The sequence below is a fragment of the Gavia stellata genome, chromosome 6 (assembly GCF_030936135.1).
Source record: "Gavia stellata isolate bGavSte3 chromosome 6, bGavSte3.hap2, whole genome shotgun sequence".
NCBI lineage: Eukaryota > Metazoa > Chordata > Aves > Gaviiformes > Gaviidae > Gavia > Gavia stellata.
Genome location: NC_082599.1, coordinates 6,461,567 through 6,488,122, shown reverse-complemented (window position 1 = coordinate 6,488,122; position 26,556 = coordinate 6,461,567). Strand labels below are relative to the sequence as shown.

General features: G+C 37.7%; 1 protein-coding gene across 4 annotated transcripts in view; it reads left to right on the top strand.

Moving 5' to 3' along the window:
- The first annotated feature begins 9,966 nt into the window (after positions 1-9,966).
- Positions 9,967-26,556, top strand: part of WDR48 (WD repeat domain 48) — a 28,724-nt gene continuing 12,134 nt past the window's right edge. Inside the window, exons 1-9 of one of the 4 annotated variants that reach the window (XM_059818335.1) lie at positions 9,967-10,014; positions 18,589-18,729; positions 19,053-19,129; positions 19,439-19,496; positions 19,588-19,717; positions 23,095-23,183; positions 24,063-24,164; positions 24,535-24,759; positions 26,158-26,232. In XM_059818335.1, the coding sequence (XP_059674318.1) occupies positions 9,967-10,014; positions 18,589-18,729; positions 19,053-19,129; positions 19,439-19,496; positions 19,588-19,717; positions 23,095-23,183; positions 24,063-24,164; positions 24,535-24,759; positions 26,158-26,232 (945 nt within the window). Of the gene's footprint in view, positions 10,015-18,588; positions 18,730-19,052; positions 19,132-19,413; positions 19,497-19,587; positions 19,718-23,094; positions 23,184-24,062; positions 24,165-24,534; positions 24,760-26,157; positions 26,233-26,556 lie in introns of those variants that run through there. The other 3 variants (XM_059818334.1, XM_059818336.1, XM_059818338.1) reach the window with 3 other exon arrangements.

Here is a 26,556-nt window from a genome sequence, read left to right as displayed (position 1 = left end):
GGTGATACTTTTGAAGAATAATCACCTAAATATTAATCAATCATTTTCTTTCTGCTGAAATCATAGTTACATTTATTAAAAGCAAAGAGGTTTTGTTGTTCAGTCAGAAATATATATGTAAAAACCTATGAAAGCAAAAGCTGTCCTGCTTCACATTTCACTCCGAGGTTTTAACCAGATGAACTTTCCAGCATACATTAAATATTGGCACAAATTTTGCCCTTCATTAAAAGCTTTTGGTTAGAAATTTGAGTTACATATTACTGGTTTTCGTTCCTTAATTTCTATTTTTTATTATTCCCAGGTTATGATGTATGTTCATTGTACCTTATAAAGACAAAATCTCAAAGTCGAATATACTACCTCATATATACAAGATCAGAGCCCAAAAAACATTCAATATCACATTGTGCCATAACTTCTGTTAAAACATACAAATCTCGTTTGAGCAAAATAAAAACCACAACATTTATCTTCATATCTGAAATTGCTTATATTTATTTAAATAAAAGTTATGTATAAAGCCTCCTAGCAACAGGTATTGGATAGTAACAGGTATAGCTTAATGCTAAGCCCTATTGCTAAGTACAGTTATTTTTCTTACCGTTACATCAACAGAACCTATTACTGTCCAAAAATTATTTTACTCTTTATTGGGTAGATTCTAAATCTTTCCTATTGGCTTTCCTGACGATAAGAGAGTTACTATGGGTTTTGCTGGAAGAATTCTACTGAAGGAACTACACCATCCTTAAAAGCCAGGCAGCCCTAATGCATGCAAACAGAAAAACAATTGTGATCGAACACTTTGCTTCATAGGTATCATCAGCAAAGGAAACAACTAAAGATGGTTTTAATGAAATAAAGACGCTAAGTGTTCTGTGATGCAAACAACAATAAGCCATTTTAAGTTCCAGCATAAGTTATTTTTCCAGAAAGCAATAGTATGTTCTTGAGACAAGTTTAATTAAGAGAGCAGAATTTTAAAGATCAGTAAAGCATCATTCTATAATGGCACTATATCTGCTACGGTCAAAAGCAGCAACATTTATAATGCTGCACCAGCTAGTATCACTAAATACAAAAGAAGACTCTTACCTGGACTTATTTTTTCTGCTCTATCTTCTTCATCAATCTGTCCCTGTGAAAAATGGGGCACAAGGAGTAAAGAGAGAACTCAAAGGAGCGAAAAGGGCACTCCTCCTGCCCTTTTTGCACACTGTAATATCTACAATCGGAAAAGAGGAAGGCATGGAAAACAAGATCTTTATCTGTAGCTGTTAAAAGAAAGCCTTAGGACTTGCAGCTAAGAGCAAAACATTTAGACAAGTTAACTTTTCTTGTCACTTTGTGAAATTTACTTTCTCCTATTAGGAAGGCAGTTTCTTAAAGGGGGGGAAGGGACAGAAAACTAGCTTCATAGTAAGAACACTGTTTTCTTCCCAGTTTCATTCATTAGTCCTCAGTATAATGAAAAAAGAGAACACAAAAGCTGAAGTTTAACAACAAGAAGATAATGTTCATTATAGAAATGACTAATTCTGTTAATTTAGTCCCCATGTTCTTGACATGGTTCTGTCTCTTCCATTAACTGCAAAGTATAACACTCTTCTTTTTCCTTTTTATTGCCAGAGCACAAGAAAAATATTTTTTCTTGGTAGCATTAGCACATCACCATTAGTCTAATGACTAAGAGTGTGCAGATGTCAAGAGCTGAAAAAAAAGATTTTTGCACAATTAAATGTATCTTGTGACTGTGCCGAAACTCTAAACACTAGATGCTGCTTTAAAATACTGATCAGATAAATACAGTCATTAGAGATATCAAGGCATTTGACAGTTCATGCACACTGCACATGCATCTTCAAATTCTATGCATCTGCCTCATCTGCTAGCTTCTATCTACTGAGAAATACTCTGCGGTATAATCCTAGAAATTTGTGTCTCCTATATTCACTGGGATAATAGACAGGCAATGTGTGCCTCTGTCTTAGAGGAAGAAGGGTTCATACAAGGTTTCCTTCCTATTTTTCCCATTTATAGCAATAAGACCGCTACTTAAGTTCCGAACAAATTCAGCATGATTTCCCTCCTCCTCCTATCTGATTGGGACCTTCCCTCAATAGCTCACTGACCCGGGACTCCCTACTATACGTGAGAAGTCTGAAATTCAGATCATTGAAAACCTAATCCTTCTCACGACATCACCCTTTAAGGTACATCTGTATCTTTAAGATACTATGTCTACAATTGGCTAAAATTACAAGATGGACACAAGATACCAGACAGATACAAGAGGGAACTTAAATTTCAAACAAATAAATCACTATCATCAAATGATGTATCCGTAAATCTAATTCTGAAATTTGTATACTGGCCTATTCAATAGCCTCTCCACGTATTATTCACGCAACACTCATGCACAGCAAGTTTGAGTAAAAAAGTGTTTTACAGAAAGAAAACAAATGCATTTATCAAAAATTCAACTGAAAAATCAACATACACACTAAAAACAACTAGTAACGTCAACCATAATAGTTGGAAGGAAAATTACTTGAGCCCGAGAAAGACATTTCGCATTTTCAAGAAACGGATCCTGCGAAACAAAGTCATAAAACACATAACGAGATCGTGTCATCCACTGATGAAGATTCTATTGAATTTGATATAAAGTGTTCTTTGACTGTTTTAATTTAGGTTAAGATTCTCACGGAAACAAATCACGAATGCTAATTATGGAGCTTATTGCACCTTGGTTGCAATATTGAACCTATGGTTCACTGCACATTAGCTGACACCAGCCACAAGTGAGTCTGAGACAAATACGGTGATCCCTATGATCCTCCATTAGAAAACGCAAACCACTGTTTCACACAGAAAACTCCACAAAACACAGAAAATTCAACTGTGCACATAAGAGCAAATAAGTATGAACACAGACATCAAAATACTCTCCTGAAGGCAAAAATCTCAATCTCTGGAGAGCAGGGAATAAAAATCATGTCAGATGGAGCACAGCTTTGGTATATTTTTAATTTCTTTAAAGACATCAACACCACAGGAATAGAGGATGTCTCTTTTGGGCTTAATAAAAATAAACACAAATCATAATCATAGTAAAAAGATGATATTAACAGAAATCAGCCATTATTTTTGCCTCCCTAGCACATGCAATGAAAAAAGTTTTCCAAGTAACTTTAGGGTTAAAAATAAACAGTTCCTCCTCATTAACGCAACTTTCTGAAATTTGCTAAACCTGCATAAGTGATACCATGACAGACAGAATTTTTCAGTAGGAAATCCTAGTTTTTCCACATTAAGAATCTGATTTTCTCTTAAGCCCTCAAATCTGCACCCTGCCCTGAAGCAACAGCACTATATAAAAATTTTCAGAGTATGAACTACATGGTTTCCTTGTCTCTGCTCGGAACAGAATGATCACTGATCAGTGCCTGGGAAAGTTGTTCTTCTGGTGCAATGGCTCTTCAGCCGACCTTTTGCAGGACAGCCACACGACAGCAACATGCAACACAGATATAATTGCACAAATACGGTCTCCCTGATGACTGTGTTTGTCAAGGCACTGATGCCAAATAGAACAAAAAAATAAGTACATTTCCCATTCTGTGTAGAGATCTTTAGAGCCTTTTGGGGAAACAAGGTTTTGCGTTTAAAAGGAAGACGAGCTAATCAACATCATCTTGGTTAAGTCTTTCAGGCAAGTATCTTTGAAAAATGTGGTACAGGACAAAACAGTCAGCAAATTCAGCGACAGTTTCCATAGTACTCAATCATTCAAATAAGAAGTCAGAGACCTGACTTAATCACATTGTAAGGACTTACAGATGAATGAGAGCTTTAATAGTGGATGGCTCTTCAATCCAACAAACAAAAGCTGAAAGCTGAAACTAGTCAAATGGGGACCAGAAAAAGGGCACGCATATTTAACAGGATGGACAATTAAGTACCGAAACAACTTGTGAGCACTTGTGGCCTTCTCAAATATTCAAAATCATTAGCGTTTGATTAGATTAGACCTTAGTTTTCTAATCCCCACCTAGCTCTATATACATACGTACACAGTTTGAGAATTGATAGCAGATTTTCATAGGACCATATTTCTTTATAATACGTATTTGGAGCAGTGCAACAGTTATTAACCCTGATGCTTACAGCTCATAAATGATATTTCTTACAAGTTTTTGCAAAGGAGGCAGTTCATTGCTCAGCAATAAAATCTCCTACTCCTTGGTTAATTCCAGCATTTGCATCAGATACACTTGCAATGAAAATCACTTGCAGAGATTTCTGTTTACTAAAGCTGCAACTTCAGAGAATTTGTGATCCTCTTTCCTGTCTTTAACCTAAACTGGCAGACAGGGAGAGGCATGCCCACAATTTGGGAAATACTATAACCTCTGACGTATCACATTACAAACTATCTCTAAACAATGCACACACATTTATTACAATGCAAACTCAAATGCATCCATCATGGGCTGAATTAATTCACCTGCTGGCCAAAAGCTTCAGGCTTCTCCTTAATTTCAAGAACTAGATGAGATTCCAGGAATGTCTCTTATAAAATATGATATCCCCGGAACAAGAGCAATATGGGACAGCAGGCAAAAAGATAAGTAGTGGTGAAATACATCTTCTTTGTTATACTTGGAATGCAGAGTAACTAAATATTATGCACACAATAAAATCAAAATCAACACACACAGAGTAACTATTATATTACATATTATACAAAATATCTAAAGGCATGAGTCTGTCACTGAGAAAAATTTAGGGGCTCTGGCTAATACGTATCTTTGAGATAAACTAAAGGTGTGCCCCAATCCCTCTTAGAAAAGAATCTAATAGTGTAAAGTATAGGATGTATTTATCAAGATAATAATTTATATGATTGCCATTTCCTTTTTTTCATGCTGCACAATGAAATAAGAAATCACACAGACACGAAATTTGGTATTTGGTAAATAGCTAATTGGCTTTAAAGAATAACAGGAAATAGCTTTTATGGTAAGTACACATTTAACGCATTGTTACACAAAGTAGCTTTCTGCCTAATGACCTAATGTACACTGAGTAAGTCTGAAAATTAGCTCAGTGCCTGAAGTTCAAGTTATTCCATCTGTTTCTTCTTAGTGTTCTGAAAAACAGTATTAATATTTTTGAAGCATTTTACATTTCTCGAAAGTAAGATGCTAAGAGCATGCAAAATATTGCTACTACAATATCTGAAAGATTTCCAGCATTTCTGATGCAATCTTGCTAACATGGTTTATTCCTGAAGTCTCACTTTTTATTGTATGGCTCCAAACACAACCATGAAATGACAAATGCAAGAGCACTCGCAAAGACTGAGCCATTCGGTTTCAAACCTATTTCTTACTGTAGCTCCCTGTAAGATTAAAGTCTAAACTTCGACATGTTAAGAATGCAACTCGTAAAAATTATGTAATACCAAACAGCTTTACAAATTAAAAACAAACAAACCAACCATATATGCTAGTGAACTAGAATATGGTATTCAGTAGTTAGATTTATGTGAGAAAGCAAATTTGAAACAAAGTTAACACTGAAATAATAATTCATCTATTTTCTCCAAAGCCTCCTGGATTTCAGCTGTCTGTTCCTCCTCTATAGCTAGCTGGGGTATCCGATTTATCAAAATGGCTTGAAAATTTAGTTTCTTTCTTTGCTTCCAGTTGCCATCACCCTGGTTCCATGTCTCCTAATTACATTAAATGGCAGTCATTAAAAATGTATATGCAGTCACTGTTTTGCTACCATATCCGCAGAGCCCCTTGCTCATACGTGGCCCAGTTGTGACAGACGCTCAGACATTCCAACTGCCTTAGTGACTCAAGGAACCCTCCCTCACTTCTCTGGGCCAGTGGAGAAACTAACGCCTCATTCAGCAGTCAAAATAGAGTGATTGTAAACTCATTTGCAGTATTTTTCATTAGATTTCTACAAATATTCCCTCATTGTAAACAATGCAAGAAAAATAATACAGAAAGTCTGGAGATCTGCCTGACTGACATCCAAAATCACAACTTTATTCCAGATTATATTCTGCAACTTTTCGGGGCTTAATCCAGCCGCACGAGGCAGTTAGAGACACACCACCTCCAGAGAACCACAGCAAAGACTGTGCTCATTGTCCCTTGTTCTGTGAATGTATTTTTGTGGCTTTTACAGCAGAAGGAGTCTAAAACAGTGGGTTGTATTACTTGAATGTCTTGCTTATGCAGACATGTAGAATATGGTATCCCAGGAAAATTTAGTCACGCAATAAAATTAAATAGGATTTAAGATCACCAAGTCTCAAATCCCATAAAATACAGACTAAATACAGTAATTTCAAACAGTTACATCTGAGTCATGCCCATAAATTATATACAGGCTACAATACTTCTGGTTTCAAGCTATGTAGAATCTACCATGATCTTTGGGGATTTTTTCCCAGTGATTAGCTGGTCTTAAAATGCATGTCTTCTTCATATCCTGAATTTATGTACTCTTACCCCAACTACAGAACCTATTACAGCTTTTCCTGGAGGCTTAAAGAGGCCTTTGTTTATGAAAAATATTTTCTACTTGTAGTTGTATAATTATATTTTAAAAAATGGGGTTGGAAGTGATGTCCTAAAGCCAACTAGTTCACACTTTAATCCAAAACAGCATCAACTCTACTGAAGTAATTCCTGGAGATATTTGTTTAGTCTTATTACAACAGATGGTGATTCCAAAACCTTCATATGCAACATATTCTAGTGCTTCACTATTCTCACTGCCAAAAGAGGTTTTTCTTGTGCTTCATCTGAATTTCCTGAACTGCAATCTCAGCCTGTTACTTCTTGTTTCACTCATCACGGACCTGAAGATGAATTTATTCCACATTTCTTCTTAATTATTTGAAAACTGCTATCATGTTTCCTTTCATCTTCTCTTCCGTAGACAAAATCCATCTGAACTTTACATCGTAATTCATACTTCTCAGGCGCCAAATCATTCTTACAGCATATTTCTAAATCCTTTTTAACATTTTCTTTGAATGTTGTGACTGTCAAATCTCACAAAGAGGGAATGGGGCAGCAGACAGAAGCTGGGAAATTCTATAGCATTCTTGAAGCTACTATTATTAAGGAAATATCATCTTTATTACTCATACTTATTACAATGATTATTCACCCAACAAAGACTAACCTTTCGGGCATTTCCATCCTTACTTCTCCCCTTATCTCAACATCCTGGCTTCACTCCCGAGACCTGTTCGGTTCTCCACCACTTCCTTTTTGGCTCAACAGCTGTTTGCTCACTCTGGTGTTCTCAGAAATTCACAATTTAGCCAAAGATGATCAGATTTTCATGGAAATTGAAAAATAATCCCTGGACTCATATATACATCATGTTCCTTCTCTTCCAAAACCAAAAGCAAACAACTAACATTATAAACTAGATCATCTTACCACTTTCCTAAAACGATACAGACATGATGAAAGGCTGAAAGATTCACTGCATAACAAAGAAAATCTTACCTACAATATTTTTTTGCGTAATATTGTCTTTAGTTCAGGCTTGATAAACATACACACAGAAAACAGAAAATTATCACTATTATAATACTCCTATTTTTAGCAGCCCTCAGTAAATATGATCTTTGTTGCACTAGATGATCTCCAGAGATCCCTTCCAACCGCAATGATTCTGTGATACAAAGGGATCGCTGTACTTTTTTTCTCCTTCAAGTAATGAATTGTTGATCTGAGAGGTTGAAGAAACACTGTATTATATATATTAATAGCAGTGACTACCTACAAAGAGTTCTTTGATGCACAAAAGAAGAAGAAAAGCAATTTTTAAATTGCATAATAATGTAAAAAACAAAGGTTCTCTGTCCATAAAAAAATTCCATTTTAAATGAAATGTACAAAAGATGATGACTGCCCTTAAAGACACAACATTAACTTTACTAAATGAATAATCTATTGGTGATTATGGATAATGAAATGATGACTAGGGTTATGAATGAAATTATTATTTCATTTTATCAAAAAATAACACACAAATAATAGCAGAATTTCAGTATCTTTAAAAGTAAACAAGAAATTACTTTAAAGTATGCATGAAAATTATTGTTTTACGAAAAGAAGTCGTCAACTTCTTAATGGACTAATGCATACTGAAAGTAAGGCACTTTGCTTAGTATTTACTTACAGAGAAAACTTCACGCTGCCCCATTCTTCTACAGTCCAGAATCCAATAAAATTGCATACTTTATGCATGACAGCATCTGGAACACTTTGACAATTACCATTAGCCTGAAGCCAGTACACAAGTAAACTCTGAAAAAAAAAGCCTTAATTTTATCTTTGAAAAAAAAAGAAATTTATTAAACAATAAACACATTTCGCATTTGTCTTAGGAGATGCCTTACATCATATGCTTCCCACTGCTGTAACAAGATAAAATAGTAGAAATACTGCATTTAAGAAAGGACTTTGGTCAAGGCAGAGCTCATTTAAGAATCATACCCTCCACTTGCAGTTGTGATGAGGACACACTGCACTTGGCAATGCTAGAACACGTGATCTGTATAAAAATAAGAAAAGTTTAAATTAGCAGTAGTAAACAGCCATTACATCTTCTACTTATAGGATCATAGAATTGTTTAGGTTGGAAAAGTCCTATAAGATCACCAAGTCCAACCGTAAATTTAATCCTGCTGAGTGCACCACTAAACCATGTCCCTAAGTGCCTCATCCACATGTCTTTTAAATACCTCCAGGGATGGTGACTCAACCTCCTCCCTGGGCAGCCCCTTCCAGTGTCTGACAACCCTTTCAGCGAAGTTTTTCCCAATATCCAATCTAAACCTCCCCTGGTGCAACTTGCGGCCATTTCCTCTTGTCCTTATGGTTGCAACCAGCATTAAACAAGAATGTGAATACCTGAATGTATCTTTTTTCCTTACCCCTTTACACATTTTTTTCTCTCAGTAATTTTTTTTCACTAATTAACTATTAGCGTCTTTACTGTTCTGCCAGAATGAAGTAACGATTATAACAAAAAGGTGTACCAGGAAGACAGTCCTGTACACAAGTTCATACAGTTCCTCACCCGGAACACAGTCACTGCTGCAGCTTAACACTTTTTGCGTTAATAGTTAAAGTGTCAAAGATATATTTGGGAGTTGGGGGTGGAGCAGCATCTATGGGAAACAGTATCAAATTTCATACCATCATACAATCATTTTCAGGAATCCTTTTTCATTAGACAAAATGCTACTATCTCCCCTGGCTCTCTGAGGAAGGTAGTTGAGTCTTTGCTATTTGCTCAGTGGGGCAGCCTCAAACAAGGGCCAAGGCAGGATCTCACTTTTAAGCATCTGTCCTCCACCACAGACCCTTAAAAAGAAGAGGGTGGACATGGGCAGTAAAAGGGTGGGTGTAAAGCCTCCAGCATCTCAGAAGCACTGCCTGCTACACCCTGCCTCAGGCTTTGACCTGGAGCGTCTCAGGGCTGGCACCCAGCACCAGCCCGGGCTGAACGCCTCAGCCCTGAGCGCAGCCCTTCACAGAGGGGACCAGAGACCTCACCCCGCAGGCCTGGCCTGGCCTCCCGGGGGAAAACACACTCCTTGCGGCACCGCAAGGAAGGACAAAGACACCCCCTGAGTGGCAGTACAGGCCAGGAGACAGCCCCAACCCTTTCCAGGGAACGCCCTTGGGGAAAGTACTCTGAGGAGAACATGGCGGAGGCCTCGGCAGGGCGGCAACGCTAGCCCCGCCTCCTCCCCGGCCCCACCCCCTCCGGCCGTTCCCCTAGCAACGCCTCGGGCCGTGACAGCCCCCACCCCACCTCGCCGCGCGGGCTCGGAGCGGAGAAGGGGAGGGACTTCCGGGCCGGCTCGCCCTCCTCGGAAATGACATCAGAGTGTCAACATGCAAGATGGCGGCGCATCATCGGCAGAACACGGCGGGGCGGCGGAAAGTGCAGGTGAGGGCGAGGCAGGGCCCGGTGCGGGCTGCAGGGGGGCGCGGCGCGGCGGGGATCTTGCACGGCCTGGCCCGGCCCGGCCCGGCAGGAGGAGAACAGCTCGCAGCGACGAGGCGGAGCGCGGCCCGGGAGAGGGGCGGGGGCGGGGGTGGGGGTGGTGTCAGCGGGCGGGGGTGGCAGGCAGGTGGCGGGGAGCGGCGGGAGGACGCCGGGCCAGGGAGGGCCCCCCTCGGGGATGCTGCCGCCTGGTCCTGAGGGGCTGTGGCAGCGACTGCTATCACCTGGGGGGGGGGCAGGGATTGGGCGTTTCTATGGCAACGCAGTCGCGTTCTTCCCTTTCCCAACAACACTGAGGAGAAGGAGAGACACCCCGCACACCCCCGAATGGCGCTCCCCCACCTCCATTAACGTCCGTGGAGGGAGCGAGTGGCTGCCCTCGGCACCGCGGCCTGGCCGGCCGAGGGGGAAGAGGTGCTGCTCGCTGCCGAACGGGGTCAGGTTCCCCAGCCCGGAGGAGGCAGAGCTGAACCAGCCCGCCCGTCCGCCCTTTCCAGCTCCGGTCAGCGTTTCTTAAAGGAAGACCGTGCCCTAGTCAGTCTGGTGGGTGTAAACTTTCTCAGCTCACCTGAGAGACGATCAGACCTCGTGGTGTGGGCTCATATGTAGCTATGACTACACTGTTGTAGCCTTGGTGGAGACTAGAATTACTGAAACGTGGGTAAAAAGTCAAGAGTCTTTAACAGCAAAAGTCATGAAAATGGTTTTGTTATGGTCCTCAACTTTCTTGTTCTTGTTTGTGATGCTAGCAGCACTTTAAACATTTTTGCAGCTTTCACTGTGGAAAAGATTTAATGCTTTATCAATGTGTAAAGCTGCCTACCTGTAGTGGCAAGTGCAAGTTTCAGCTGTATCTATCCACTGTGATCTAAAGAAATGGTCAGAGGGATGGAACACCTCTCCTATGAAGAAAGGCTGAGAGAGTAGGGGTGGTTCAGCCTGGAGAAGAGAAGGCTCAGGGGAGACCTTATAGCAGCCTTCCAGTACCTGAAGGGCCCTACAAGAAAGCTGGAGAGGGACTTTTTGCAAGGGCCTGTTGCAATAGGACAAGGGATAATGGTTTTAAACTAAAAGAGGGTAGATTTAGACTAGCTATAAGGAAGAAATTTTTTGCGCTGAGGGTGGTGAAACACTGGCACAGGTTGCCCAGAGAGGTGGTAGATGCCCCATCCCTGGAAACATTCAAGGTCAGGTTGGACGGGGCTCTGAGCAACCTGATCTAGTTGAAGATGCCCCTGCTTATTGCAGGGGGATTGCACTAGATGACCTTTCAAGGTCCCTTCTGACCCAAACCATTCTATGATTCTATGAAATATTGATTAAGCCTTGAAATAGCATTAGGATCCTTCCAAACAGAAATTGGTTAAGGTTTTGAATATTTCTTTTGCATTTTATCACACAGAGGAAATGTGCGCTTCTTTATAGCCTTTAGTGTTTTTCATGGTTAAGCTAAGCACTCAATCAATACTGTATAAAGAATTCCCTTGCCCTTCCAAAAAAACCCCTCTGACATTCTTTAAAATACAAAAAATCCAAAATATAACATCCCTTTATTGACTTCATTCCCTGTGCCATAAACAAGTTCTTGCAGGTTGCTCTCCTAATGAGGGGGATTTTATGATAACTAGGTATTTCTTTGATGTAGTCCTATTTATGAAGTATTATTTCCCTGACAGCAAAGCAACATGCATCAAAGAGTACATTGTTTCCTTTTTTTCTACTACATTCCTTTTCCAAGCATTACTTAACTCAAAAGCTTGTATTTACAGGTGGTTTTGTGATGGTTTATGGTATCTTCTTTTCCGCTTTAATTGTTACATGATTTTTTTTTTTTCACTTCATGTACTGTTACGCTGATCTGTGTCTCAGCCAGTACACTGTAAGTCTAGATCTGCAGAGAATAACTTTGGTTACATTATAAGCATATATAAAAACTTGAGTAGAAGCTTAGGTATTTTCTTGCACTCTTATTATTTTGCCTACTTGGTTAGAGATAGGATTTTGTTCTTGTAATGGAATTCTAAGGGGCTGTTGTATCCTGCCACTGATGGAAAGTTAAAACCACTAATGATTTATTTTGCTTCCCAATGGCTGAGCCTTTAGGATGCTGCTACATCAAGCTTTTTAGAGTGAGAGAGAAGGAGAAATTTCTCCCAAACATATGAGGCTAGGGGAAGAAGAAGTTTTTTAAAAAAAAGTGCCTCAGGCATGGAGGAACTTGATTCCTTACATGGCAGGAGAGCTGGTTGAAGTTTATGGAAATTGGAACTATTGTTATCTTGGATGCACCTGTTTTACTGGTAAGCAGAACCATCCAAAATAGTCAGTTTAGAGTGCTTCTGCATAGAATTGTATGTTTATAAGGGTTTAATCAGAATAGATGTTTTAGGTCTCAAAATAAATTCCATGCATAAAAAATGGTAAGAAGTTTAATTACTGAAATGTAAGTCAGGCATTTGAAATGTCCAGTGGCAGGCTGTTGATGTTTCTGAAGCTTAGCTATGCATGTCTGAAGGCTGAAGTAGTAAGGTTGTCTGATTTGGGAAGGGAATGGGGACGCAGAGGTGTGTCAGACACTGCTGTGTGATGCAAAACAGTCAGCCATATGCTGTAACTTTCAGATATGTCACTGGGAATTAAGTCAAGATGAAGTCACTTTTCAGCAGGTGGCTTAATGTAGCTGCCCTTGAGGGGCTGCATTGTAACTGCTGTCCCAAACTTGCTGCCTGGCCAGAATAAATTCACCCTCACACTCAAAACCTATGGAAAGAATGTAGGAATTTTGCCATACCTGATCTGGATCAGCATCTTTATTATAAAATTATTGAATTAATTTTAAGTCCTTTTTGTCTTTAAGTCTTGCACAGAATAAGAAGATCTTTTTGCACTGACTTTGTCATATTTAAGCACTAATGCTGCATTATGACAGCAAGTAGACAGTAGTGAAACAAAAAGCCTTTACATTGAGAAAATATTTTGATTACTGATTTTTTTAATAGTACCATTTATTAAAAGCGCACTAGATTTTACTAGATGCTGTATCTTACTAGATTTTTTATATTTTTTTATATTTTATATATAATAAATATAGAAATTATATTTATAAGATATAGTTTTATTTTATATATAATACTTAAGCAAACGAATAGCCAGTAAGTTGATTCCTTTGTAAAAGGATAAAATTAACTTCTTAATGCCTTCCATTTAATTTTTTTTCTAGGGCCTGGAGCACCTGATAAAAATTCAAATATCAGTATGTTCTTAACTTTAAAACTTATTTTAAGGGATACATCTGACCTACCAAGATGCTAAGGCAGTAGATTTTTTTTTTTCTTTTTCCTTGGTGGTTGACTGCTGCTTCTTTCATTTTTTTATGCAGTTCATGTCAGATCTCATGGAATCCTTCCAGTGGTTTTGAGAAATACCAGTTTTTTAATTGCTCATGCTAACATTTGTGTCTTTGAAATTTTTCTTTACCTACAAACAAGGAATGAGTGCCGTCAGAGCTCGGCTGTTCACTGTTTCCTCCACCATGATGGTGTGGTGGTATTTTTAAAAGCAGATTCTACCCACCTATTAAGACATAGTCTGTTATAAGACATGTAATGTAACAAGATTTCAGACCAGCTGATACACTCATCCATGAAGGAGACACATCGTAGATCCTGTAAGAAATTCACTTGGCTTTGTGTGCTGAAACGTATCTGTTGACAGTAGCTTTATCTCTGGAGCTCTTAGTCATTAAAATGATTAGTCCTGATGCATTTAGGATGCTGAATCCCATAAATTCTTCATAATGAGGGTCCATCACCTTGTAATGTTTGTGCACTGCTGCAGTGAAAAGATTCTTATTTGTTATGGGAGTTTATAAAAGCTACAGCAGTATAAATGTAAAAGGCCTTGGTCATTATTAAAATATTTCATATCCCACAATTCTTGCCCCTCCCAGACCATCATGGCAATAAAATAACTATGATCTCTATCATAGTCATTATTATCTTTGTGGTTTGCAACTGACTTTGTGAATCAACGCAGTGAACAAAGCAGAAATGTGCTCTCAGTCTGCCCAGTTCGAAGTGAATGCCAGTTGGTGCTTCGAGTCGCAACTCCTGGTGACCTTCACGGTCCTCTCCAGGCAGAATACAGTACCTTATCTGGAGCGATAAAGGTGTGTATGCTGTGGGTCAGAGTTGAATTTTATCACAGCAGTTTCTTCTCAGCCAAAAGCCTGTTGCTTTTACATTGTTTAGATATGTGTGTGTACACACATACTTGAATATACACTTTATTTGTTTATATAGTGACCAAATTTACTAATAGTTCTTATATTTCTATACTCAGTGACACTCAAATTAAAAAAAAAAAAAAAACGAAACCAAAAAACCCCACTTTCTAACCTTTTTTCCCCAAAATAAGAATGCAATGGAGAATCACATGTGCATTATCAGCAATCTTCCTCTGTTCATTTTAGTGAACTTTTTGGTATAGTGAACTTGCCTGCTGTCCACCACCCTTACACAGGTGCCAGGTCTTTTAAATCAAGTTGCTGTTGCTTTTACTGATCCATTTTAAGTTACCTATGTTGAGAGGCATTTCAACACCCTTTCAACAGATTTTGTGGAACCCTTAATTTGTCCCTCTGTGTTAATATATAATTAATATATTTGAATACAAGCCTGGGTGCTTCTAGTGTTATACGTCTCTTTCTAAAAGGTTCCATGTCGTGTACAGCAAATGTCTTGTGACATTTCCACATATTCTGTGTGTCTTATTCTAGACTTTTAATATAGAAGATGTTTATTTCAGTCTCAATGACTGGTTTGCAAAAGAGGCCCATTTAACATTTTTTGGTTTGGGTGAGAAAAGAAATTTATTAAGTATTTCCAGTGTAAATAACTGACAGTTACTAGGATGTCATTAGGCCTCCAATAAGAGTTGCAGAGTCCGTTTTTGTGCCATAGTCATCTTTTTCAATTCATATTCTTTTCATGAAAAGTGGTTTGTCTTGTCTTTACCTAACTGCTCAGATAGCAGTATTCATTTGAAATGTTGGTGTGCGATCCAATAAACTTGCTGACCACAAAATAATTTTCTTTCATTTTAATTTTCTTCGCTTGTGCTTTTAGTATTAGAAATAAAACACAAGAATTTTAAGGAGTGCATGCTTAATTTGGGTTACGATCACCTTTATCATGGAAAAATGGCTGTCACAGTTTTTTCCCATGATGTGCAGAAAATGATCATTACCTATTCTTTATACAGTAAGGATTTCTTTTGCTTCTTACTCTTGTATCTTAAATTTTTAAGACACTTTATCAGGAAAGGTATATTATTCCTTCTGTGGATGGAAGATAAAACTTTGTAGAATTGCAAGTCTGAGGAGAGACAAAAGTAACTGGTTGAGTTCTATGAACAGTGGCAGTCACTGCTGGGTAATTTTGTAAGTGTCAAGCATTTTTTCTTGTTTTGCTATCTTTTTTTTGTTCCATCAAAGCTGTCATGTATTTACACCAAAAAAAATGGAACAGTAAGAAATAAGATTTTAACCTTTTTTAGTTCAGTTGTTAGAGCTGACTTAGTTTGTCAAGTTTCTCACAGGAAGAAAGAATGATGTTGTATTTAATGCTGAACTGGTACTGAGATCTAGCATTCGCTCTTAGATCTACCACAGACTCATTAACCCTGAAACAATGTAATTCCTGTCTTTGTCTCACTTCTCTTAAAATATAAACAATACTTGCCAAGAGATGTTTGACTAAATTCATGTGTGGATGTTATTAAAAGGAATAAAGGGCAAATTAAATTTGACCTTCATTTGAATATTTCAGTACTAGTCATAGTGAGAAAATTTTGTCAGTCTTCCCCGGTCATGTCTTTGAACAATGGAAAAACCACCCAGTTGAGCTGACAGCCACAGTTTCAAGGTCTTCTAGATGGCAATTTAATAGTTATGCAAATTCCATTATAGAAAGAAGTGAAAATTATTTTACTACATCTAGCTCTATGAACTTTTTTCACTGCTAGTTTCTGTGTTAAGGACAATATTTAATTCTTTATTTTAGCAAGAAAATGTTTTATCCATTGCATTTTAAGAAATTACAAAAGGACTTTAATTCTGTCAAGATTAATGTAGAAATATGACTCTAAATTTCCACAGTCCCGTGAAAGTATCAATCATATATGAAAAGTATCTTATTTAGTAGAGTAAGCCACCATTTGCTTTTTTGCGTTTTTAAAGTAGTTAGCTATTGCTGTTCTTGAATTCCTGTAAATTAAAAATGTAACATTATTATGAGCAAAAAGCTCCTTAAAATGCTTGGGTGACTAACATAGTTTGACAGTCTTATTTATATAAGAGTGGAATAAAAAGCTCTACATTATACCTGAAAATATAACAAATATGGGAGGTGACTGACGGAAGAGGAACAAATCAAAAAATTGGGGATTTATCAAAAAATATCCTGCTAGTAGTTTGGAGAAGCAAGAGCTGAAGGGCCCCTGCTGATCCTGAGTCTGACACTATATTTCAGGAAGAGATAGTTCTCCCTAGTAACTAACATAATCTACTGACCTTTAGCTTTTGAATTCCTTTAATTTGTCTCTTATCTGCTCACACTTAGTATTTTTAACTGAATATTTTCATTGGCTTTATTCAAAGAGTTTGAAAGCAATGTGAATTTGGTGGCCATCCCTTTGCCTTGTGTTTTGTATTGTGTTAAACCTTGACTTTGTTTGTAACATTCTTTTACTCAAGTAGTCTGTGCGGGTCTTCTAGCAATGTAGACATGATATGATCAAGTCCAGGTGAGGAGTTGCACATACATCTTGCTCTCTGCATCACAAAACTCAAAAATACTTCAAGTATTTGAAGTGTTTTAACATAACACTGTTATGTGTCATTGATGGTGTCTTCTCTCAGTAACGTCTCTGAAGCTGTGTGTAGGCAGAGACTTGAGCATGGATAGCAAGAATATTATGGATGAGTCTGGAATGGGTGAGAGAAGCTGAGAGTGTTGGAAATTAGGACGCAGTCTGAAACTGGCAGGAAGAGCTGTGACTCTACAAGGGCTGTGAGTGGCTAAAAAAGAGTATGAGCAAGAAATGCTTTAAGAGCATTGGGACATAACATAATAAATGTAGTAAAGGACTTGTGGAATGGTAATGGAGAATATTAAGGCAGAAGGATTCAGGAGGCTCTTAATTTTGATCCTCCAGTGTTGGTCTATAGAGCTGTTGCAGCCGTTTCTAAAATGGAGAATATGACTGGATGCGTGCTTTCTAGAAGCATCAGATCTCTGACTGTGCTGCACTGGGATGGGATAATTCAGTTGAGGTGTTGCCCACATTCACCAAATGGACCTGTCAGTTCTTGTGGTATAGAAACTGAGATGCTGTAAAATATTTCTTCAATGATAAGGACCACTGAACATTTTGTTTAATTTGTTGGTTTTATTTTGTGTAACTGAGATCTGATCTGGAAAACATTTTCTTTATACTGCTGTAACACAGTTATTAGAGTGAAAAATTGCTTTCAGATCTCTAGCCCATGGCTACTCCTTGAAAGCGTTTTCAAAACACTCATACTTATGTATCCAAATGAGTCCTGCTGTGGCCAGATTGGATTATACCAAGCCTAAAATTTTACCGTCTTCTGATTATATTTTACAGAATCTGTGAAGAGGCATAGCTGGGAGCTTCCCCTCCTTTTCTCGAAGTGTGAGGGCTTTCCTCATAGTAATGCGTAAACCCTGTGATCAGGAGAGATGCAGCACAGTGAATGGGGTAGCTCTGAAGACACTGCAGTGCGTTTTAATTGCGTTTACTGAACAGTGCTGTAGCCTTTGCTTGTCTCCTTAAATCTCCTTTTAGTGTTTCTGAACAAAACAATGAAATAACCTATACACATAGTACTGTCAAATACAGAAGGAAAGAAGCTAAAGGAATAATTTCTCTGAAAGAGCAGTAAATATTTGTGCTTCTTATTATATTAGAAAGTAGGTAGTTTTTAAAAAAATGGTTTCAAAATAATAGCGACACCTGAAATTGCTAGAATGTGTATCTGCAGTCTTTCAATGCTTTGTAATCCTTGGTGACCATATCGTCTCCCTTGTGAGTGTGGGAAATCCTGTCATCCCAGCTATAGAAACTAAGAAACCTCTTAGGAAGTGAGACACAAACTCGGTGTGTTGTCTAAGATCACCCAGAATATCTGTGTAGAGCAGGGAATTGAACGAAGGATTCTCTGAGTCTAAGCTTGAGTTATACTGATTAAATAATCCTTTGGGCTCCAGTTCTAGCACTGCTGATACCTTGTCAATGATTCTTCCCCATTTTCAGCTGGGGGGAAATGACTGAGGTTGTGTTGGTAACTCTCAAACTGACAGACTTATTTAATGCTTGTAAAACTCTTCATATTTTTCTACCCAAGAACCTCACAAAGATGAGATTAGATGTTAGGATTTTATGGCCAAGTCAGTATCTTAATATCGTAATTGGATTTGTGTAAATGTATTTTAGGTCTCCTATGTGATTAGAGATGAAGTGGAGAAGTATAACCGAAATGGGGTAAATGCACTTCAGCTGGATCCAGCATTAAATAGACTCTTCACAGCAGGCCGAGACTCCATTATAAGGATATGGAGTGTCAATCAGCACAAGGTAAGGCCTGAGAGGATTCCTATGTTAAAACCTACTTTTTTCCAAGTTACCATGCTAGTAAGCTGCCTACAGGTGTATATTTGATACTGGTTTTTAGCAGCTGCCAATTATTATGATAGGAAAATAATTTTGATATTGCTCATACTGTGATAGCTTACATAGCTATATAGTTCTTTCACAAAAAGATTCTGGAATAGTGACTTCAAGCAACTCTGCATTAGGCATCCATTTGAAGGTTGAAGAAAATATCACAACAGGATCTGATAGTCACAATCTTTTCCTTTTGTGATGAGATCCTATAAACTTTTTTTCTTAATTTGCAGCAAGACCCTTATATAGCGTCTATGGAACATCACACAGATTGGGTAAATGATATTGTGCTCTGCTGCAATGGTAAAACATGTAAGTACTTAAATATTTGAAAACTACAGTATTCAAAAATTGTGTATAAAAATACATTATTTTCTGCTTTAACTATTTTCCATCTTCTCTTAGCATGTACAATTAATTTGTGATGTGTATTGTAAATCTGATAAATAGTGTAAGCAGATGTTTTAATGAAAATTTAAATGTGTATATAAATGATTCTTTTGATCTTTTTGAAAAGCAAATTAGAGTAGTACAAATATGCTTTAAAGTAATACATAACCCATTAAACTTTACTCTTTATTCTTTCCAATTTAGTGATATCTGCTTCTTCAGATACTACTGTTAAAGTATGGAATGCACATAAGGGATTTTGCATGTCAACACTAAGGACACATAAGGTGAAAAACATTATCTGTAAATACTGTATGTTATCGCTGACGATCTTGGATAATGTTGTTGATTCATGTTCTTATACTTATTTTATTGTAGGATTACGTGAAAGCCTTAGCATATGCAAAAGATAAAGAACTGGTAGCATCTGCTGGGCTGGACAGACAGATATTCCTCTGGGATGTAAATACTCTAACAGCACTGACTGCCTCAAATAACACCGTAACAAGTAGGTACCTAGGGAGGGGAGGCAAATGCAATGCATTTTATTGAGTAACATAATCTGTGAGATCAATTTGAAACTATAGATACCTGTTTCTGTGTGTACATAAAAAATGTGCAATAAATTTTAAGGTGGTTTTAGTATGTAATCAGTCCATTTGTTGCGTTATGTACTAGCTGAAAATCTAGAGCAGCCAACATTCATGGCGTTCAGAATAGAGGACAGGTCTCTTTACATTTCAGATGAAAATGTTCAATGTGCTGGTGTTCTCTGAAACTTGATAGAGCTTTAGCTTGAGAAGCTTTTCGCTCCTCAACTAACCTGTTATAGAAATTTTCCCTTAGGCTATTTGTCAGTGCGTTTTTGGTGTATTATAATTTGGGTTTGTTTTTTTGTTTATATAGGTGCTGCAAAAAATGCAGTACAGCTCCTAAAGCAGGACTTGATACATTTTTCAAATCTATCTGTCAGAACAATAAAGTTACTAGATAAATTAGATTAAAAAACATGCAAAGTAATACTAAGCACTAATTACATGTAAGAATAGCATACTAGTGAGATCTAGATCACTAGATATTAGAAGGCATGGGGAAACTGTCCATAGATTCTACTTATCAGGATTAATCCTTAACGTCGTCATCTTTTAGGAAGTGATCTGTCCTGCTTCTCTGTCCCAATAAAGGCATTACAGTAAATTACGAGATCTTTCCCCATAGAGCAATTCCAACACCGCTTTCTTAGAATAGTCAGGATAGAGCTGGTTAAGTTTCTCTTCTGGGAAGTATGACACCAATCTTCAAGTTCAGTTAGATTTGATTGCTCGAGTGAATAACGTAAATCTGGGTCATCAGCATCCTCGTTTGTATTGGCTATTTTACAATAGAAACCTCTTCAGAAAGAGGTCTAGTTTGACCACAGTGTGTTTTGCTGCTTGTAGGTAGGCTGGAAAAATAGTGTTCCAAGTGACTGATCTCTTTCATTTTATACTTAATGTTTCATACATGTTTAAACAGTAGCAGATTCTCTGATATATGCATTGGGAAAGAACATACCATCTTGCTACACTGCCACACTTGAATTTTCTAAATAAGACTACTTGCTTCCTCATTCATAGGTTAGGAGTGACTCAAGAAAAATCTGCAAAACTAAAATTTGGAATTGCCACAACATACTTTTATGAAATTTCAGGAATATGTGATTCTGTAAATAAGAGGCAGGTGTATAGTTGTTTTGGTGTGTTTTTTGAATTATTGTGAAAGGTGTTATTATTTAATAATATGTTATTATTTAATAATTTATTAAAGGTATTATTCTGAAAGGTGTGTTTAATTTTATGGATTTGGTTGCTTCTAAAACCAAAGGTGTGCCTGGTGGGCAGAACTGTCAGTTTTGCGTTTGTTCTGTCTATAGGATTTTAATTCAAATATAGCCTTATGCTGGCATGTCTGTGTAGACGTCAGAAGAGAAGTGGCTTCTAGTGAGCTGTGTGGCACTGCAGAATAGTATTGGGATGCCACCTGACTGCACATAACTAAATAGATTTACCTTATATTTCCCAGAAGTTTTCTTTCACTGGAAGTAGGATTATTTTATCACCAAACTTTGTTGATAACTGTAAGTTATACTATCTTCTGGTTGAGCAGGGAGTTTTTGAAGGAAGAATTCATTTGCTGGCTCACAGGAAAACTTGATTGTGGGGGGAAAAAACCACAAGATTTCTTGAACGCCGCAACAGTGATACAGAACTAAATGATTCAAGTGAATCATAAATGGAAGACAGGGAGTACTGAAGAGCTGATGCTTGTTCTGAGCCTAAGATCAAATGGAGGTAGAGACATCACCTCTAAGATGACAGAAATAAATTTGCATTTCTGGAGTTAGAACAGTAATGCTTCATAAGGGGGGAGGAAGGGGAAGCGGGGGGAGTTGTTTTTCTTTCTTTCTAGTGCTCCCAACAGTGGTTCTGTTGGGAAGAACATGGTATATGTCCTTAAAGAAGCTGGTTTTCCTCAGTCCTCTCAAACAATATTGTTTGTTTTTTTTTTTTTCAGAGTGCAAATGAAGATTGTTCTTGTGCATTAATTTCCTATCTGATTACAGGGAAGCAATGTACACAAGCCAGCATTAAAAGGAAGCCTGTTTTTAAAGAGTCTCTCAGCCAGCATAGCCATAATTTAAATTAAGTGGAGAGATTTTACTTTTGAGATGTAGACTCTTCCAGAAGAGGGTGGAGTCGAGCTTTGCTTTTGTTCTGGCATAAATTTTGCTACTGTACACTTAAGATTCTCTCTTCCATTCCTGATGTCCAGCTTGTGACAATTCTGTACATTATCCTTAAATAAATTATCGTTGTTGAACAGTGTGCTAACCTTCAAGAGTTTTCAGTTCTGCTTTTTGCCTTCAACTATTCTCTGAAGACAGTGGAAGACTATCACTTTATTTTGGCTACAAATAATAGATTTCATTTGAAAGTTTACATTTGGATGGCCATAGCTAGTGGTTAAGAGGACCCTAAAGTAAAGCTGCATAATTCTTTCACTGTGACAAAATGTTTATGATACTGGGTCACAAATACTGTGTTAGAAACTTATTTCCATATATACATAAATCATTACATAAAGTTTCACATTTTTGCTGGCAATACAGTTTGTTGCTGTGTTCAGCCTTTTTGGCATACTGATCGTATGTTTTTGAGGCTTGATGAAATGCCTAATGGTGCTCTCTGAATAGATGATTTTCATTTGCTCTGGCTGTGCTTTTCTTGGTTGAGGGCTTGGTACTTTAATCTGTCCAAAAGTAGATTAGGCTAGATGGGACAGAATTCCTCAATTTGATGGTAGTTGTGATGCTAAGGAGTTGCCATATGGTTTTCACAAGCACAGAGGTAGCATCCATGCTCAAGTAACACATTTCAGCACTGCAGTGTAACTTCAGTAATGCATCTCTGCTGAATTAAGAGGAGAGCCTTCAATATATAGTGTAGAATTTTACTGCTAGTTGACTTGGAAAAAAATCTCTGCGCTTAAATCCAAATGCTATAAGATCACGTAAAAGTGTAATTCTCTAATAACGTAGTTGAGAAGAGCAAGAGTACCTTGATGGTCCTGGCATTCAACTGTGGTGCCAAAAGGGCACCACAATTGTAATGACCGTAAGTCTGCGGGGTTACTTTGTTTTATGCAGCAGTAGATTAAGAATTGGGATGGGGTTTTCCTACTGGTATGCTGTGTGTAGTCTTTCATTTTTTTTTCAAAGCAACTCTACTTATGGGGTAGAGTGGCACTATTTTCATGGATCACCCTAGAATACCACTTTTGAGTGAATAAGTATGTTTTTCAAATGACAGCATTAAAATTGAAAATGTAAATTTTATTTTGAAATAGCTTCTTCCCTGAGTGGGAACAAGGACTCTATCTACAGCCTCGCAATGAATCAAATGGGAACAGTTATCGTATCAGGGTCCACTGAAAAGGTAAGCAAAAATCCGGTAAGGCTTATTCCACTTCAGTTCAAAGTTTGGTATAAAGAGACAATTTTATTCATTTTCAATGTCATGTCTGTCGCAGCTTTTGTGTTTTTAATAGTGCGGGTAGATGCTTTTTTTTTTTAAGCGGGAGTGTAAGTGTAGGATACAAATACCTGCCTCAGTCTGATGATGTTTATGTATGTATAGCTTTAATATACAGAAGGGACAATCGGATCATCTTGTGTAACACTCTCACTATCAGAGATCATTACATGTCACCACAAGAGCTCTGATTTTGGGGGCACATTACACAGATAATTATAAAAATTGAAGCAGTTGCCACAGGTAAGAAAGAAGCGGTGCCAGCAATTTGTAAGACCCCTGCAGGAGGTGGGAAATTAAGTGAGCTAATGAAGTTCAAGTGTTTCCAAGAGGTAGCCCATGCTTTTTGTTGTAAAGGAAGGTGAAATAATGAAATCCCCTGCGAGTTGTTTTTTTTACCTAAACTAACCTTGAGAGAATTTTATTTCCAAGTCAATATAAAAATGAAAATAAGGTACACCAGCGAAGCATCTGAGAGGATTCTCAGAATCTTTTTTTATCCACTGTCCTGTTTCCAGTCACTTCCGTTCTTTAATTTCTGAAGACAGAAAAAGCCAGAACAAATGAAATTAAAATCAAGCGAAGAAAACCACATCTGATTAATAGAGATGCATAAGATCTAGTTATGTCTATCTTGTTCTAATGAAGCATGTTTTTGGTGATGGATGTCTGCGTGTTCAGAATAAGGGTCAGTTTATTTGGAAAGGATTAATTTTCTATAGAGAAAATGCATTGGTGGGAAGAATGATGTTAATGCCAGTTATCCAATGTCTATTTATGTAGGTTCTAAGGGTGTGGGATCCGAGAACTTGTGCAAAACTAATGAAACTCAAAGGGCACACGGACAATGTAAAAGCTTTGTTGTTGAACAGAGATGGCACCCAGGTATGTGCTTTAATTTGAGACAAAGGCATTTTACGGAATGTAGAAATGTCGTCAGTCTTTTTCAATGTAATTATTTTATGGCATAGATTACAGAAGGTAGCCCAACAAGTATTTTACAGAAATTTAGTGATTAAGGGAGGGAGGCTGGTGGGTAAAAGCACTGTTTTATTACAAGTCCATCTATGTATGGAGGGGATGGTTTACATAAAATGTCTGGAAATTGTGACTAGAGTTGTTAACTGCCAGTCTTTGTTTAGCACCATCTTAATGGAAAAATATAGTCATAAGAATTATGAAAGCTTTTTATGGAAAAAATGATTTTAAAAGATTTAAACACGTGCTTGATTTAAGTATGATGGTTGTTGCTCAGTGTCTTTCAGGCAGCTCTGATGGGACTATCCGCCTGTGGTCCCTTGGGCAGCAGAGATGTATAGCCACATATCGAGTCCATGATGAAGGTGTTTGGGCTCTGCAGGTCAATGAAGCCTTCACTCATGTTTATTCAGGAGGAAGAGACAGGAAGATTTATTGTACAGATTTGCGAAATCCTGATATCCGTGTGCTTATCTGTGAAGAAAAGGCACCAGTTCTTAAGGTAATTGAGTTTAATTCAGAGAATCACAGAATGGTTGAGGTTGGAAGTGACCTCTGGAGGTCATCTGGTCCACACCCACTGCTCAAGCAGAGTCACCTAGAACCAATTGCCCAGGACCATGTCCAGGTGGCGTTTGAGTATCTCCAAGGATGGAGCCATTGCAGCCTCTCTGGGCAACCTGTTCCAGTGCTCAGTCACCCTCACAGTATAGAAGTGTAACTGTATTGCATGTTGTCTGATGAAATAGTGGCTTGAGGTGTAAGTTGATAGAAGAATGCTTATTAGGTAACAAGTGTTTACTACACCACATCTTCAGTGTATTGGCTTTGTCTCCTAAATTACATCTGAAACTTCATTGTCTGAAGAAGATAAATGCCTGGAAATATGCAAATTCAGATATTACTGAAATTGAATATGCTTCAGACATGAAAAGTTGTTTCTACCGGACTCTAGTACAGTTTTAAAAAACTAAGCCAGCATTGACACGGCTTTAGACAAAAATGGATGTTTCTTAGCAGCAATGTATATGCACAGGACTGTGTTAGAATATGTTGCGTACTTATGGCAAACAGGAGTAAAATTTACTGCGTGTTTTTTGAACACCTAAATGTGATGTTTTCTTAACTGGAGAAAACTGCATGCACAAGTCTGAGTCTTTTGAAGAGACTGCTTTTTGGATTTTTATTGGTATCTGTAACTCTAGATGATGTGACCTTGGAACATGTAGGTGTATAAGGAGTGTGCAATTGAAACATACCAGTATGTAAGCAATCTGGCTTTCCTTGTGAGTGAACTCTGGCTTAGTATGTTCAGATAAAAACCTGGAGATATTAATGTAGTTTTGAAAAAGTCAGAATCTGAGAAATTTCAGTTCAAAATGGAAAATTAAAGCTATGGTCAGCTGTACAAAGATCAGAAGGGCTCTCTAATATCTTAGCTACAGTGATTCGTTATTGTCCAAGAAATGTAACAGCAGAGCCAAACATATAAAGTTCTGCTTTTTAATTAGTACAGAACTTCTTACGTTCTCTTTCTAATCATGTGAACTATCTGAATGCAAAGTAATTAGAAAATATTGTACTTAGCAAACTGTCCATTAGATAAGATTGCATCACGCTAGAAGCAACTTTAAATACTGGGTGTTTAGACACTTTACATCTACTCTTGTCTGTGTTCAGAATTCATTTATTGAATATTTGAAACAATTTCTCTGGAGTTTCAAAAATTGCAGCTTAGTTATTTTTCATATAAACTTTGTATTTCGTTAGTAAACTGAAAGTAATGCTGTTTCTGAGATACATCCAAGTACAGGAGCAGGTCTACACAGAGCAAATATTAATTAAACAAAGGAAAATTAAGTTAAGCATGCCTGAAAGTATCTGTGGTTTCATTATTTAGATGGAACTTGATAGATCAGCTGATCCTCCTCCAGCACTTTGGGTTGCAACAACTAAATCCTCTGTGAATAAATGGGTAAGTGATATATTTTACAGTGTGTAAATTTAAGTAGTCATGGTATTTGCAGTCTTGTTTTGGGAGCTGTTGGACTATTGCTTGCAATTTGACTGTGACTTACTATGATCTGTAAGCTTTCTTTAAAAAAATCATAAAATGCTAATATTGAAATTGATCAAAAGACACTAAGCTTTGAATTACTTTCTTTGCTATCTGTTTATGCTGCTTTTAGAAGCAAATTCTCTTACTCGGAACTGGGCAGTTAACATCTAAATAGCAGCAGGAACTGGCAGTTGTTACTCACAGATAAAAGCAAAGTTTATAGATTATTATGAATGTGTC